Below are 15,832 nucleotides of genomic sequence, written 5' to 3'. Positions count from 1 at the left end.
CTGGTGGCTAAAAATACCTGAAGATCAAGTTAGATTACTGAACACTGTAAATATCCTGCAGATATGAACTTAAGCACTCTGACTGTGAGCTTACTGTGCGAGTGCCTCGGGTAAAGGGTACAAATTTTTGGAGACGCTCAAATTACAACACAAAATAATGAAAATATGATCAATATGTGATACCAACAGGAAGAGCAAAATCTATCACAAAAGTAATGTTTTTCTATTTTGTAAAACATAAAAGTAAAAAAATAAAAGTATGACCATATGAATATTCCTGTAATCTCAAAGTAGGGACTAATAAGTGATATTCCAGCAAAAGCTTCTGTATTTGTTCTCTTCAGCCCACTTTGAAATGGTTTGCGGTTTACTCAGCGAGTTTAATCTGGTAAACTTTAGTTTGATGTTGATGCAAATTTGAAATGGCTCAACAGAAAGACACAGAGCTGCCAGATTACTTAAAAATATTTTGTCATAGCCGCAGACAGTGAAAATTGTTTCTGTGAGAATAAAGTCATTTTATTTGAATCCCTGGTGGTCAACAAAGTATTTTTTCTATCCCCTTAGGTCACAATAACCTAAAACAGACATAATATTTCACACAAAACACGTGACAGTGGCATTTGGACATATTAAAAAGGAAAAATCTGTAAACATTTACTGCTACTTTGGCTCCGTACTTGACAGGCCAACCTCAGGCACAATATAATAACAGGCAGCATCATCACTGTGCTCTACACTGTCTTCTTTGTAGTGCTGACAGCGCCGGCCTTGTAGCAGAGGATCTGAGCCAGAAGGACACAGCTGAGACAGGCTGACAGTATGTGTGACAAACTCACAGGAGAGTTTCCATTTTCCTATAAAAAAAGTTTCAAGTTGTTCCAGTTAGTATAACCACAACTATGCGGTTGTGCACATATGTCTGCTAGTAATTCTTAACTGCATACCTGTAAAGAAACAAAGGCCACACCCAGACAGCCTGCAAATGAAAGCAACACTGACAGAGTGGATAGTTGACCCGTGTGGCCGTTGTGATAGTTTGTTGTAGCCTGGAGAACCTGTAAATAACAAATCCACTAAATGTGTTCACCGTGCACTTAAAAAAGAAAAATTACAGTTCAGTGATCACATTTATCATAGAACAGCTCATAAATGAGGCAAGTTGATAAGTTGCTACCTTGCTTGCAATGAAAGCCGCCAAACTGGAGGCCTGTATCACTGAGATGACTGCTGCTGCTGCATAGGAGCGCAGGAGGAGCATTACACCACAGAGAGCAAAGAGGAGCAGAACTCCTGCAACAGAAACAGAAACCACAATTATATATGAAGAATACAGCAACACCACAAGGTGGCGCTATTTGAAAGCACAGCCACCCTGTCCTTGAGGGACTTTGTTCAAACCCTACAATCACTACATCACTGTGTTGTTTTTTCCATGTTCAGATATAACAGCTCCAAATATAACACTTGGAGAATCTGGCTGATTCTGCATGACCACAAAAAACACAGAGGTTCTTTAATGCAATTCAGACCCTGCATGACCGCAGCTGATTCCTTAAAGTGTCACTCAAAGTTCATTTCTGTGAAGAAGCAGCCAAGTGCTGGAGATTTCCAATAGTTTCACATTCAAGTCATAAATATCATGCCTTAACCCGCTGATTAACTCCTGGAGTCAATCCAGATCCGGGCATTGTTTTAATTAATCCTTTACCCCTGAGAAATAGGGCCAAAAAAAAGCAACTGTGTGTTAAATCTCCAAAAATCAGTATCAAATTGAAAACATAAAAACTGGGGGACACTGTCTTAACTGTCACTGTCACCGCTTAATTATTTGTATTAGTGTGGAGGGACCTGCCTGCCTCGGTGAAAGTATGTCATGTTGTACTGCTCTTTGTACTCTGCCTCTGCAAAATCTGCAGATGCATGTGCTCACCTCGGACCGTATCACCGCGATAATGGAGGATGAGGAAGACGATCGCCACTGTCTGGGCAAGCATGAAGAGCCTATCAGCCCAGGCACTGTTGAACAGTTCAAGTGAAATACATTTAAGGTAGCACAGAAAGAAAAGGTAAAAAAATTAAGTCACCCACTGTGTTTAAGTTGAGAGGATTTGGGGTGTGCCTATGCAGGGCTTGAGCAAGTGAGTCATGCATGATGAACAGACTGAGAATTTGAACTTGAGTGGTGTAAAGCATGGCATGAATGGGAAATCCTACGAACGGTGTGATCTGCGCATCAGCTTACTTACAAGAGTGGGAAGTTGTTGGCCATAGCGTACACAACAGGACACGAGAAAGCATAAAGCTGCAAGAAGAAGGCGCTAAGACTCAGACCCTCTGCACTTCCTCCCCATAACATCTTTATCAACTGAGGCAGTTGTGCTGCATGGAAACAACAGGGAATCAGGTGACATTTGGTCATTAGAGGAGAAATTAATGGTCCATATCTGGACCAACATGAAAAAGACAGAAAGCACTCATTGCAAGTCAAACATCTGAGTCAGTCAGCGTCATTCTAAAATTGGGCCAAAATGCAGACGCAGAGAGGTAAACTGAAATAAAGAAAAAAACGAGCCGCTTATCAACTGTTTGCAGGTCGTCATAAAAGCAAAACACGAAGTCAAAATGGGGAAACTCAAAACGATACACTAGTGAATCATAAAGCTTGAACACACACACTGGGGGGAAGTGAACAGAAACTCTGATAAAGGACAATCACCTCTCTGTGTGTGATTGAGGCAGAGAGGAGACACGTGGGGGGGACACAACTAATCCAGATCACACAGGAGGAGACAAGGAAGGCAAAACTAAAAACAAAACATAAGGAACAACTAACTAGGTGAGATAACTAATCGAGGGGAAGAGTTTTTAGACTAAATGTGCTAAAAACACACAAACCAAACATGAACATTAAACAAACTAGGAATCAAAGAGAATATTAAAACCTGAAAGTCTAAAATCTTAAAAATCCCCAGGACCACACAAGTGGAATGACCTGTGAAAGTCAAGGATAAATGTAGTTCTATAAATAAAGGAGGGAAACTGAAAATATTTTGTCTTTTTTGGTAATATGAGTAACAGGGTTGTATTGGTCAAAAGGACACACTCAGTGTGGTCACAAAAGACTAGAAAAATACTGGCACTGAAATTTGGTGTACCCATGGTGTTTGTACGTGGGCTTGATCATGTCTATTTATACTCTTCATTTCCCAGACTAAAGAGGTTACAGTAAGCAGGTTGCGCATGCATTCTGGGACACAATTATTATTATATTAACTAAAATGGACCTATGTCAACAAAATCAAAACAAAAAACAAGCAAGCAAAGAAAAAAGTGGATTTACTCAACTTATTTTGGCTTATATTAAACATGTGAATTAGTTTTAAAAAGTTGGGAGAGTAGATAAAGATGCAATTTTGGTTTGCAAGAGGCATATGCATTTTAAATAGCATACTGGAACCATTTGTTCAGCTAGATTTACATTTTGCATCAGAGCAGTGTTTTATGCTTAAGAATTTTGTGCATGGATTATTTCTAAATTCATGGGTGGGACTGAAAATGTCCTGCAATTCTGATTGGCTCACCTGTACTGAGAGCTGCCTGTGACAAATTTAGAATTTTTGGAACCGTCCCCCTAAAAAAAGCCACATGGTAATAACCACATAAATACGCAAATATTCATGTGCATTGTGCTGTGGCATGAATCCGTTTCCCGCCGTCATTTGTTTCTGCATTTTGCATGAAGACGACATGCTAATGCGGTGGCTTAACCGCTTGGCCAGATGTTATCTGCACCAGCAATGAGGGAGTCTTACAAAATGTTATGTTGATTTGATTATTATCCATCATGATTATCGTGTAAAGGGAGGTTAGAGGGAGGAAAAATGCGATTGCGTTAGTATGTCTTTTCTTGTTTTGTTTCTTAAATGTGAAACTGCCCTATTAATGAACCTCGTTTGTCACTGATACAGTATGCTGTGATCTGCTTTGAAACACATGATTAAATCACAGCGTCTTACCCAGGAATGTGTCCAGTATGATCCAGAATCCGGCAGTTTTGTTTAGTACGAACTTTAGGCATGGCACTGTAACACAAAAGAAAACTCTCAGACAATGAAGATGTACCTCAACGTCAGATCTCCAAATAAGTTTGCACTGTAGGTGGCAAAAGGCAAAAAAAAACCAAAAAACCAACATCTTTACTTTCCCTCGTCCCCACGCACCCTCCGCCCAGCCCCCGCTATCACTCATCTGCATCTGGAAAAATTAAGTTTCCATTTCACCCGGTCGGTTGAAAGTGTCAGCCGGAAGCCTCACCGTGAAAGTGAAAGTTCAGGAAGAGCTCGTAGTAGCATTTTTCTGGCATTAAATAAGTTACAAGAAACTCTTTGATGGTTGACGTGGCCATAGTGGCTCAGCCGTAGCCGGGAATGATCATCAGCAACAGGGGGAGTGGTCCAAAGGTTTCCCAGTGTTTACAGTGGAGTCCAAAGAGGATAAAGAGCCAGACGTTTGACCTCTGAGATAAAACCACAGTTTCCAAGAGAAAAAAAATGTTATCCAGCTTTTGTAGTCTTTGTTGTAATGGCAAAGAGGTTACTATAATTATGGGATGTTTCTGGAGAACTGCACAGTTTGAACATAACTGAATTCAGTTGTGTGCAAAGTACTTAACTGACATCTACTTCTCATGCTCTGCTAAAAGCTCTGAAACAAATTTCACATTTTTTATTTCATAGCTGAGCTACAGTGTCTATTATTATTATTATTATTATTATTATTATCATTATTATCATCATCATCATCATCATTATTATTATTATTATTATTACATCTAATAAATGGTCTGATAGATGGTGTAAACTATAAAATATATTGTAAAACCTCAATTTGAACAGACTATAAATGGTTTTACAGACTAGTTTACTCCAAGTACAGATTTTGTGCGTTGGTTAAAAGAAAAAAACAAAACAAAAACAAACAACAACCAACGACCTGGAATTTGTTTAATCTAGAAGCTCTTCAAATCTTACTGAAAATTTGGTGCTATTTAAAGGCTTAGTGGCTGAACTTAACTTAGTGCTGTTGAACTGGTTTCTTGTTGATGATGCATGCAGAGTAGTTTAACTCTGTGTGTACCACCACAGGTTTTCATGTCAGCACTTTCCATTCACTTGACTGGAGAGCACGGGTGCTGCGCAAATCGCTTAGGGGTGAGTAACTTTGAACACATTTCTGGTGACAGGTACGTCTCAGTAACTGGCAGTGTTGGGAAGGTTACTTTTAAAATGTATTCCATTACAGAATACAGAATACATGCCCCAAAATGTATTCTGTAACGTATTCCGTTACGTTACTCAATGACAGTAACCTATTCTGAATACTTTGGATTACTTAATATATTATCATGCTTTTTACAACAACGTGAATGTACTATTGCTGTGTGATTTATTACCATTACTGAAGGTCCGCGGCTCCGAACCTTAGTAAAGGGACCTCTGACTAATACGGCGGGGTCCGTGTTGGGCTTTTAGCCGAAAAATAGCTTTACTTTGTTGTGTGGGTCAACTTTTCTTGCGAGAGACAGAGAAAGGCGTTGAAAGACTGCTCCAACGGAACTTATTGTTTTCGGAGGAGAACACGGTGTACAGTCGAGTCTTAATAGCTTACTTACAACTGGGCTCCTCAGGCACTCTTCTTGGCTGCAGTGGTTATTATTATATTTACATGCTTCCAGCTCCCGTTTTTTCTCGATGACTGCTCGTACCTTTCCATTATCCTTTTTTCTCCCTCCTCTTGCTCACAGACACATAACGGGTATGGCAGTCCATTCTCCCTGCAACACGGACTATACTGCCCATGAGGCTACATTCTTTCGAGCTATTCTTGTAGCATTCTGCCTGTTAGCTTAGCACAACAACAACAACAACAACAACAACAACAACAACAAAAAGGCGCTCTCTCACCCAGGAAACACACAGCCGTGCGAGAGATAGAGCGTCGCCCTGTAACCATGGCAACCGTAACGCTGCCGCCTGGAACAACAGAACGTAGCTGTCAAACAAAACCCAAACAGTCCTGACCCGCGACAATATGAAACAGGAAAGTACCGCAGTGTAATCCATTTATTTCAACAAAGTAACTGTATTCTAAATACCACCTTTTTAAACGGTAACTGTAACGGAATACAGTTACTCATATTTTGTATTTTAAATACGTAACGGCGGTACATGTATTCCGTTACTCCCCAACACTAGTAACTGGTAAAGGAATTGTAGTTAAATGACTACTTGCAAGATCAGGAAGAACTGCCAAAGTCTCTATATAAAGGATAAAAAGTGTCCTGTATTCACAAAACCTTAAAGGCCTTTAAGCAAAAACTGCAACAAACAAAACAACAACAACAGGGGACAGTTTTCAAGTACACATGGGGGCGCTATCAACATCATCGCGTTCGAAGAAAAATGATTGTACTACTTGGATTGTAACACTTGGATACTTGGAATTCAAAATTATCTGGAGGTGATAGCATCATGTGGTGCGACTGCTTTGCTATTATGGGATGTTTCTGGAGAACTGCACAGTTTGAACATAACTGAATTCAGTTGTGTGCAAAGTACTTAACTGACATCTACTTCTCATGCTCTGCTAAAAGCTCTGAAACAAATTTCACATTTTTTATTTCATAGCTGAGCTACAACAGTGTCTTCGTAGGAGAGGGCATTATCTGCGGGTGTACTGGAGGGTTGACCAAAACATGTGACGTACTAATCCTGCTTGTAGCCTCCCACACATCTGGAATTCCGATTACAAGAAAGCACAGAAAATCTCCCCAAGTATGAAAAAACAGACTACAATCATATCTGGTTTTCATCCCAGGGTGTTCTCGCTTAAGAGTAGCCCATTTTTGGTGGGGGAGAAAATCAGATAGAAAACAGTCCTAAATGAGGAGGTGCTGAGACTTCGGAGTAGTAGTTTTTATTATTGCTCTTTGTTGAGTCTTTGTAGCAATTTATTTTGGTATCAAAAGTAGGAAACCTCCCGCTGGTGAAAATTTGATAACTAAATCAACAAAATGTGAGTTTAACAGATCAGTGAAACAGATAAAGGCTGTAGATTTTATATAAATGATCACAAATTTGTAGAGGTTTTATGCCCAGGTGTAATTAGTTAGGCCTTTTGTTTTCCCTACAGCGGATACTTTGAGCGACCCTACCACTGAACCATCATCATTATGACACCACCATTAAGAAACCTGCGATTTTCACAGGGGATGGATGTTCGATAAAGACGTTCAGTTTTGGCTCAAAACTACTCTACCAGCTCCCTATTTTTAATAAAATGAAGCCACCAATGCAAATACGCTTCAAACTTCTTTTTTTTTCATGTAGGACGTCTTTCCTCTCAAAAAAAAGAAGACCAAAAAAACCCAAAAAACAGGAAGGATGTGCACTAAAACGTGATGAACAGAAAGTCTTTAATCACAGTTGGTTAGTTTTCTCTGTGACAACATGTGTACTGGAAAATGCTCGCGTATCATTGCCTATACTCTGTACCCGATGGTGCTTCTGTCCATCATCTGCAACATCGTGCTGTTCTTCCCCGACCTCAGCACAGAGTATGTGAAAAAACAGCACATCACTGGAGAGGTCATGTACATGGGGGGACTCATTGGAGGAGGTTTATTGGTGAGTTTTCACTTCTCTTATGTGCTGGATTGTAAGGGTGGGAGCCAAGTCTTTATTTTTATTATTATTATTATTATTATTATTATTATTATTATTATTATTATTATTATTATTACTATTATTATTATTACATCTAATAGATGGTCTGATAGATGGTGTAAACTATAAAATATATTGTAAAACCTCAATTTGAACAGACTATAAATGGTTTTACAGAATAGTTTACTCCAAGTACAGATTTTGTGCGTTGGTTAAAAGAAAAAAACAAAACAAAAACAAACAACAACCTGGAATTTGTTTAATCTAGAAGCTCTTCAAATCTTACTGAAAATTTGGTGCTATTTAAAGGCTTAGAGTGGCTGAACTTAACTTAAGTGCTGTTGAACTGGTTTCTTGTTGATGATGCATGCAGAGTAGTTTAACTCTGTGTGTACCACCACAGGTTTTCATGTCAGCACTTTCCATTCACTTGACTGGAGAGCACGGGTGCTGCGCAAATCGCTTAGGGGTGAGTAACTTTGAACACATTTCTGGTGACAGGTACGTCTCAGTAACTGGTAAAGGAATTGTAGTTAAATGACTACTTGCAAGATCAGGAAGAACTGCCAAAGTCTCTATATAAAGGATAAAAAGTGTCCTGTATTCACAAAACCTTAAAGGCCTTTAAGCAAAAACTGCAACAAACAAAACAACAACAACAGGGGACAGTTTTCAAGTACACATGGGGGCGCTATCAACATCATCGCGTTCGAAGAAAAATGATTGTACTACTTGGATTGTAACACTTGGATACTTGGAATTCAAAATTATCTGGAGGTGATAGCATCATGTGGTGCGACTGCTTTGCTATAAGATATACTGGTAGGATGGCAGTATGAGGAAGGACATTAAAGCAGATATATTCAGTTCACACGTAAGTGTTTACGGGTGTGCGACCAAGCGGAGAGACACTTCCAAAAAGAAGAAATATGTTTGGTGTTGTATCATTATTACGCAATATTTAAGTCCATGTGAGATAAGACAGCAAATTACCACAAATACTAACTCAATTCATTTCTTCTTCTTTTTTGCCAAACAATTTGCCAAATTAAACAATAAGCTTAACGAAAGATTTGCATCGAGAATAGAACAATGCAATGACAGTTAAGCAAAACAAAACACCATTATGACATGCACATGCATGCACAACTGTGAGTCTTGACTAGAAACTATTATCTTGTTTTAATAATAGAGGTATGTTGGGACGTCAGTCTGTAGTTCGTGATAGGATAGGAGCTAGAAAGGACATTGGACAGTTATTTGGCTTTTCTTTCTTAAACTTATAAATAATAGTTTCACACAAATCTTAGAAGAACAGAGGTGAAATATTAAAAGCTGCTCAGAATTCACTGTTAATACCAAATATCTTAATCTGCAATAGAAATGTTTTTATGACCTGTCATTGTCATTTAACTCTGGCAGATGTTCCTATCTATTCTGTTTGCTGCACTGGGTGCGGCGGGTGCCGTTTACAGCTTCATCGCAGCATTTCTTGGCTTAACAAATGGCCCCCTCTGCAAATCTGAAACCGGTGATTGGCAGAGACCTTTCCAAAGCAGGTGACAAGCAGAAGCAGTTTTCCAAAGACACTTGTTAAAATCCTCAATAAGTTCTGGTTGCTCATAAACCTCTTTTCTTCACGCAGCAATATGACCTACCTGACTGACTATAAGTCGTGGGCGAAGTGCAGTGAGCCAAAGAATGTGGTGCTGTTCAATACTGCGCTGTTTATGACTCTGCTCATAGCCAGCTGCCTGCAGGGGTTGCTCTGTGCCATGCAGATAATCAATGGCCTTGCCGGCACTCTGTTTGGAACCTGTGACAAAAAAGAGGTGAGGTAAAAAGACCACACATTGATGTTTCACATAAGTTACACTCACCAGCGGCTCCCTCGTTTTATTGATGTTTGTTCTTTCAAATTACAGCATGCATAGGTTTCTGATCAGGAGGCTTTTGACTGTTTGCATTTACGCCACATCTGAAGAGGAGTCTAAAAGAAGTGTTCCTGCCTTCAGTACATCTGTAGTGTATGCTTGCTCTAAAAGTATTGTTGGGGTATTTTAATATGCTTGAGGCTGCTGTTACATACACACATTAGCGTCCGCTGTGAAACGAGTACAGTATTGCAAATAATTCACGCTAATCATAGAGTCAGATATTAATAAACTGCTTGAAAATAAATGCTTCTGGTCCACAGCTACACATTTGTCTTGTGTTTTGTCATTACAGTCACTAAAAAATATACTAATACAACTGCAGTGATATTTGAGAGTGCACCTCTTTGTTTCACTCCACACAAACTTTATTCTGTCTATCTATCCTGTATAAATGCGATTTCATATTCCAGATGCATTAACAAACTTCACGGTTTTTCTAAAAAGAATAATCAATCAAAATACAATCCACAGCACTCAAAACATTGCTGTGTGTGAGGAAGGTGAGGAAGGGAACTTCAGATCTCATGATAACCTTTATGGCAGCTGAGTAATCTTGCCTCACCCTAAGTGTTGCCCAGACACCAAACATGTTTTGTTCAGCATGAGTTTCTCTCTCGTTGTCAGTACAGTGCCTAGATAATATACTAATGTACTGATATATACTAATACATATGCCTTCGATTTGCTTGATGCCCAATATAACTGCAGAGACATTTAAGCCTAGAAATTACAAAAGTATACACACACACACACACACACACACACACACACACACACACATATATATATATACATGTGTAAGATAACAATGTCATACATCGACACTGTTATTGCATGCTCAACACACAGCTTTATATATATATATTATCGGTACACAGCGGCAAAACAAAGCTGTGTGTTGAGCATGCAATAACAGTGTCGATGTATGACATTGTTATCTTACACTGCTTTTTGAACATGTCTCTCACACTAAGAAGTGGTGGCTGTTATACATTCCAACAACAAAAGAAACTCACTCGTTTTGAATATGTGTAATTGACAAGAAAAGATAGATCACACATAGACTTTGGGGGCTCTTAAATAAATAAAAAAGTACAATAAAGAAAATAAAAAGACATGTCTGAATGCACCATCACACTGTTAGCAATCAAAGCTGAATCCATTGCTGAGGAAGGAGAATCTACAGAGCTTGACATACACAGAGATAAAGCGAAGACATTATATGGTTTCGACACGTTTAACAATTCGTAAAGTTGGTCTTGAGTAGCAATCAGACAATTCTATTCTGACGCTTGCCGCACTTTAGGATATGACCCTGCAAATTTCATCAGATCCAGGGGTTGGTGTCCTGGTCACCCTTTTACCCACTTGAGACTTCTCAGAGTTCTGGTCACACAAATGTTTCATCTTGACCTGCGGCTTTTTTAGGTTCTGTTTTGTCAACTGACCTGCCGCAAACCATTAACACGGTCTATCAATTTCACAGGTGAGTCATCTGATAACCACTTATCCCACTGCTAAAGGTCCTCATACCTTTTGTCTGAAGATCATAAAAGTCATTAGGGCTTAACCCTGTATTCTCTAACAGACTTCTACACCCATCTGTCATTCAGAATAGCAGACTTAATGGGTAACCAATTTTCAGCCAAGACCCAATTTCCAGCCAAATCATTTCCCCAAATCACCTCTATGCCATGGATAGGTAAAGCAGACTGAACCCCAGTGAACCCCAACGTGGATATCATCCACAAGGCCACACAACAGCCTGGCTTTATTCAGTGGTGGGTTTTTTCTGTTAATAATAAAGACAATAAAAACAACTTACAATGGACAGAAGAATAAAAGAAAAAAACACCACTCATAGCAAAGAAACACAGACAAGTGGTCTAGTTATATTCAACACTCTGAGAATATTAAGCCATCTCTAAAAACCATTACTAAGCAAATATAGTTCAAAGAATAGGATCTCATCACAAATGACCAAACCTGAGACTAATGAAATCACAGACTTCCTCCAAAGGCAAGTCCAAAGAGACAACTAGCCAAATTTTTCTATGCAAGTGGAAGATGCAGAGCACTAAGTGAAACCTTACGAAGTGATACAAACAAGCGTTTACATAACTTACTTCAAAAATCTTACAAGGTCAAGATTACTCTGCAGACGAGCCCCATTTGCCCTGCGTCTATCTTTTTCATGTAACTGGTGGTTAGAGCTGTCCCAAACTTAGAAGCAGAACACCTGAGCAGTTCAGACTCAGGTACACTGTAAAAAGCCCTGCCAGAATATCCCTTTTTCTGCTTCTCTCTTCTTTATGGATGCTCGTTGACTGACATTTATTTATTTATTTATTTTTTTGGCACATTCTCACTCTTTTTTTTTTTTTTTTACCTGATTTTTGTTTCTAAGAAAAATGAGAGCCACATATGAGGACATTCATTTAAAATTTCAATAGAATAGTAGCAGTATAACGTCCTCATAAGTGGATCTCAGGCCATGTAGAGCAAAATTGAGTATTTTGGTCTAAATAACCCAAAATGTGATGTGCACACACCAGGTCCTGGGAGGATAAGCCATTTTTGGTATCGTTAGCCTAAGTCTATGTGTGGGCTCCATATTTCTTGTCGCATACTCTGAGCTGGGTTCTGACATATAAACATGTGTCTCACACTAATCTAGTTGTGCATTCAAGCAATGTACAAGAAACTTGCTTGTATTTAATCCCAATAAGCATTTTGGAACTCTGATCATGCAGCTTATTTCTCAGCAGTGACATGCTCGGCACCAACATGTGTCAATAAGGGGACCAGTGTGTAGTTATAAAGTTGACCAAACAACGTCGTTATCTAATCATGCCAGCGAGTGAACAACACAAGGCTTGTGTCTCTATAATTCCACAGGGTGAGTCACACATCCTTCCGCAGCCTATCCCATATCTTTTCTGTCACTGGTTTTCACTACACCTCCCACATCCTAACCTCCCTCCCACTGGCTGCTTTTTCTTCCCCAGTCACATTTAAGTGGAGCCTCTTTCGATAAGCAAGAATCATCTGAGCTCAAACTTTGCTACCAAGTTAGTAACTTTCTCCATCTGCAGACATGTGCACTGGAAAATGTTCCCGTTTTATTGCTGTTGCTCTGTACCCACTAGTAGTCATATCTATCATCTGTAACATCGTGCTGTTCTTCCCTGATGGGGACGTCACTTATGCCAAAGACGGACATATTACCGAGGAGGTGAAATACATGGGGGGACTCATTGGAGGGGGTGTAATGGTGAGTGGTCTTTTTTTTATTTTTCAGTCTGTTGCAGAAATTAAACATTTTTATTCTGTATATTTGCAAGGTTGAAAAGTCAGAATGCACTTGGTGCGCACTGCTTCTCAAAACATGAATGAAGGCTCATGTTTGCATGTTTACAGAGTCTTTTAAATATTCCACTAATATCCGACTGAATATTATGTCCTATCACCTCCTTTGTCCTTCTACAGGTGTTGCTACCAGCATTGTACATTCATTTAACTGGTAAACAGGGTTGCTGTGGAAATCGCTGTGGGGTGAGTCAGACATGAGTACAATAAGATGTTGCAAGTGGTCGATTAGGGAGGCTTGATTAAGTTTAATGATTAATGCATCATATGCAATCTTCACTGAAAGGAGATTTGAACTCTGCAAATTGTCAGTAAATAGTTAAAAATAACATCAGTAAGATCAGTGGAAATACAAATAGCTATTGACCTGAAATGTTAAAGTATATGCCACAAGGTCACTCCAATGTGTGTCATACAAACTGGCCCAAAGTGATGATTATTTTATAAAAATTCCTTGTATAGTTCAATCTTTATTTTCTCCACTTTTGTACTGAGGCTAAATTCAAGTGAAGCCAAAAAAAAGAAGCCAAATTCGCTGCAATTTGCAAGCCACAACAGCATGTCTTTTTAGGTTCCTAATTTACTTAGATGTCATCCTAATTTAATTAGACATCATGTTGTTTGCAGAGTCTCCTTTCTTGATCTCGAGAGAATGTTTAAAGGTTGAAGACACAGGAAAAGGCTCACTGAAATGTTTTTGGACTTAGTGGTACAGAAATGCATTTTAATAAAAAACAAAACTTCAAACGTACAGCAATCCAGCGAAGGCCTTTTTGTTGATAGAGTTAAGCTATGATTACATTGTAAAAATTAAGCCTGCAACAGAAATTGAAAAAGTGACTTAACACAGTACCAGCAAACCTGTTTTTGTTATGTTTGGTTTAGCCTGTACTTAATTTTAAGGAGATCTGTAGTCTATGGGAAAACTAAACAGAGTGCTTGTCCCTCCCTAAATGTTTCATTTATCAACAGGGGGGGAGTTGTGTCTTTAAACTGTATCATGATTGCATTTGACCTTTATCATTTACTCTCTCTGCAGATGTTCTTATCAATTGCATTTGCTGCAGTGGGTGTTGCTGGAGGCCTGTACAGTTTAATTGTTGCAGCACTTGGTTTGCAGAATGGGCCTCTCTGCAAAACTGTACTGATCTGGACAACGCCTTTTAAAGAACTCACAGGGTAAAAAAAAAGCACAGGAGTGACTTCCTCAGGACACGTTTGATATGTTTCTTAATTCTTAGTCATTTATAAATCTCCTGTCTTGCACAGTGACAACAACTACCTGAAGAACGATAAATTGTGGAGCTTATGCACAGAGCCCAAGAACATTGTGCAGTTTAACCTTGGACTGTTCGGCACTCTGCTGGCCACAAGCTGCCTGCAGGTGATCCTCTGTGCCATACAGATGATCAACGGGCTCTTCGGCTGTCTGTGTGGAACCTGCAACAAAGAAGTGCTTTGAAACTGAGTTCGCCTTAAAAGAATAATAGGTGAAAATAATTACATCTCAAATGATTTGCTTCTCAGATTTATATAGAGAGACTTAACTTCTCTTATCTGTATACTTATTATTTATTCATTCCTTAATCTACAGACACTGAGAGTTCCTGACAATTGATGGGCGCCCCCTGCTGGATGAATGAGGATAAACCTCTTGTCTACATCTGCATAAAACATTCTCTTTGATTTTTTACTATTTAAAAAAAAAGAAGAACTTTTTTGTATTTCATGCTTCACATATTGCAGAAAATTTTAATTTACTGTTGTGCAATCTTTTTTTAGTAATAATAAATCCACGACATTAGAAATGAGTTATGCTAATTAGATGGCCAGTTTTATATAATCTGGCTTGAAACATTGCAGCTAAAGTTTTACTATGTTTTTTTTTTTTAAAATCTAAAAAGTATATCTTTTGAATAATTGTGTTTTACACCATTGATAGGTTTTAGTGGCTATTACTAATATTACATTAGTAGTGTACTATATTACTAATATCTTACTATAATTAATGTAATAACCTTCAGAGCAAAATTAAATACATGACAAATGTCTTTTTACTATTATAATAAATACCAGCCTTGATATACAAATATTTCAGTGTTATCTCAAATTGTTAGCCAGTCCTAGATAAAATGACACATAATCAGGCAGTTTTGGTTTCACTGACGTACATGAATAAATAAATAAAAAGGTTACACAAGAATTGAAAAAGATTAATGTTGGGGACTGGAGAATCACAGCAGAGAGTGGACACATAGCTGCCAATGATTCCATAATGAAAATATTAATTTAGTTGCTACACCAGGTTTTATGTAAGTTAAAATTAAATAGCATATGCCACTTTACTATTTTTACATAGTCTTTAACCTCCTAAGACCCGAACTCTTCCACGACATGCATTTTTAATTTCTCTTTGATATTTGGACTGATTGGGACCTGATGAATGTAAAAACAAAGAATTGCCAGATTTTTATTTTATTTATTTATTTTTTACCTATTTTTTGTTCCTAAGAAAAATGAGGATATTCGTTTAAAATTTCGATAGAACAGTAGCAGCATAATGTCCTCGTAAGTGGATATCAGGTCCTTGTAGAGCAAAATCGAGTATTTTGATCTAAATAACCCAAAATGTGATGTCCACATATGTGGACGCCAGGTCATAGGAGGTTAAGCAATGACCTACAAGTGGCGCATGTGAAGTGGATTGTTATGATTTTCAAACACCACCAGAGGGCGCTTTCATAAGAATTCTCCTCTCGAGGAGGGTAAGTAGACTAACATTTGAATTGCATTCATTTC

At 38.5% G+C, this 15,832-nt stretch overlaps 3 protein-coding genes across 3 annotated transcripts; 2 read left to right on the top strand and 1 right to left on the bottom strand.

Annotated features, from left to right (window-relative positions):
* Positions 1-441: 441 nt before the first annotated feature.
* On the bottom strand, positions 442-4,738 carry LOC147320445 (mannose-P-dolichol utilization defect 1 protein-like). Its single transcript, XM_086308446.1, has 7 exons — positions 4,318-4,738; positions 4,020-4,085; positions 2,250-2,382; positions 1,934-2,019; positions 1,178-1,293; positions 948-1,058; positions 442-857 (listed from the first exon to the last, which is right to left on the bottom strand). The coding sequence occupies exons 1-7, from the start codon at positions 4,406-4,408 to the stop codon at positions 735-737; spliced, it is 726 nt and encodes a 241-aa protein (XP_086164572.1). The 5' UTR covers positions 4,409-4,738; the 3' UTR covers positions 442-734.
* Positions 4,739-6,000: 1,262 nt separating this feature from the next.
* Positions 6,001-9,907, top strand: LOC147320444 (transmembrane 4 L6 family member 1-like). Its single transcript, XM_086308447.1, has 5 exons — positions 6,001-7,688; positions 8,131-8,196; positions 9,150-9,286; positions 9,373-9,559; positions 9,653-9,907. The coding sequence occupies exons 1-5, from the start codon at positions 7,512-7,514 to the stop codon at positions 9,659-9,661; spliced, it is 576 nt and encodes a 191-aa protein (XP_086164573.1). The 5' UTR covers positions 6,001-7,511; the 3' UTR covers positions 9,662-9,907.
* A 2,747-nt stretch (positions 9,908-12,654) lies between these two features.
* LOC147320443 (transmembrane 4 L6 family member 5-like) lies at positions 12,655-15,125 on the top strand. Its single transcript, XM_086307453.1, has 5 exons — positions 12,655-12,938; positions 13,154-13,219; positions 14,073-14,212; positions 14,303-14,523; positions 14,628-15,125. The coding sequence occupies exons 1-4, from the start codon at positions 12,762-12,764 to the stop codon at positions 14,493-14,495; spliced, it is 576 nt and encodes a 191-aa protein (XP_086163579.1). The 5' UTR covers positions 12,655-12,761; the 3' UTR covers positions 14,496-14,523; positions 14,628-15,125.
* Positions 15,126-15,832: the final 707 nt, after the last annotated feature.

The sequence above is a fragment of the Aulonocara sp. 'chitande type north' Nkhata Bay genome, linkage group LG10 (genome assembly GCF_057382095.1).
Source record: "Aulonocara sp. 'chitande type north' Nkhata Bay isolate Kocher_YH1m ecotype deep benthic linkage group LG10, A_spYH_male_GT1.1, whole genome shotgun sequence".
NCBI classification, from domain to species: Eukaryota; Metazoa; Chordata; class Actinopteri; order Cichliformes; family Cichlidae; genus Aulonocara; species Aulonocara sp. 'chitande type north' Nkhata Bay.
Note: the sequence above shows the minus strand (reverse complement) of the source record. Positions and strands in the feature narration are given on the sequence as shown.

Excerpts from the sequence above, each read along its gene's own strand:
- LOC147320443 (XM_086307453.1), top strand. The coding sequence starts at position 12,762 with ATGTGCACTGGAAAATGTTCCCGTTTTATTGCTGTTGCTCTGTACCCA. Across the intron at positions 13,220-14,072 it reads GCTGTGGAAATCGCTGTGGG|ATGTTCTTATCAATTGCATT; the intron begins GTGAGTCAGACA and ends CTCTCTCTGCAG. Across the intron at positions 14,213-14,302 it reads CCTTTTAAAGAACTCACAGG|TGACAACAACTACCTGAAGA; the intron begins GTAAAAAAAAAG and ends TGTCTTGCACAG.
- LOC147320444 (XM_086308447.1), top strand. The coding sequence starts at position 7,512 with ATGTGTACTGGAAAATGCTCGCGTATCATTGCCTATACTCTGTACCCG. Across the intron at positions 7,689-8,130 it reads TCATTGGAGGAGGTTTATTG|GTTTTCATGTCAGCACTTTC; the intron begins GTGAGTTTTCAC and ends GTACCACCACAG. Across the intron at positions 8,197-9,149 it reads GCTGCGCAAATCGCTTAGGG|ATGTTCCTATCTATTCTGTT; the intron begins GTGAGTAACTTT and ends TAACTCTGGCAG.
- LOC147320445 (XM_086308446.1), bottom strand. The coding sequence starts at position 4,408 with ATGGCCACGTCAACCATCAAAGAGTTTCTTGTAACTTATTTAATGCCA. Across the intron at positions 4,086-4,317 it reads CCTGAACTTTCACTTTCACG|TGCCATGCCTAAAGTTCGTA; the intron begins GTGAGGCTTCCG and ends TTTGTGTTACAG. Across the intron at positions 1,059-1,177 it reads CGGCTTTCATTGCAAGCAAG|GTTCTCCAGGCTACAACAAA; the intron begins GTAGCAACTTAT and ends TGTTATTTACAG.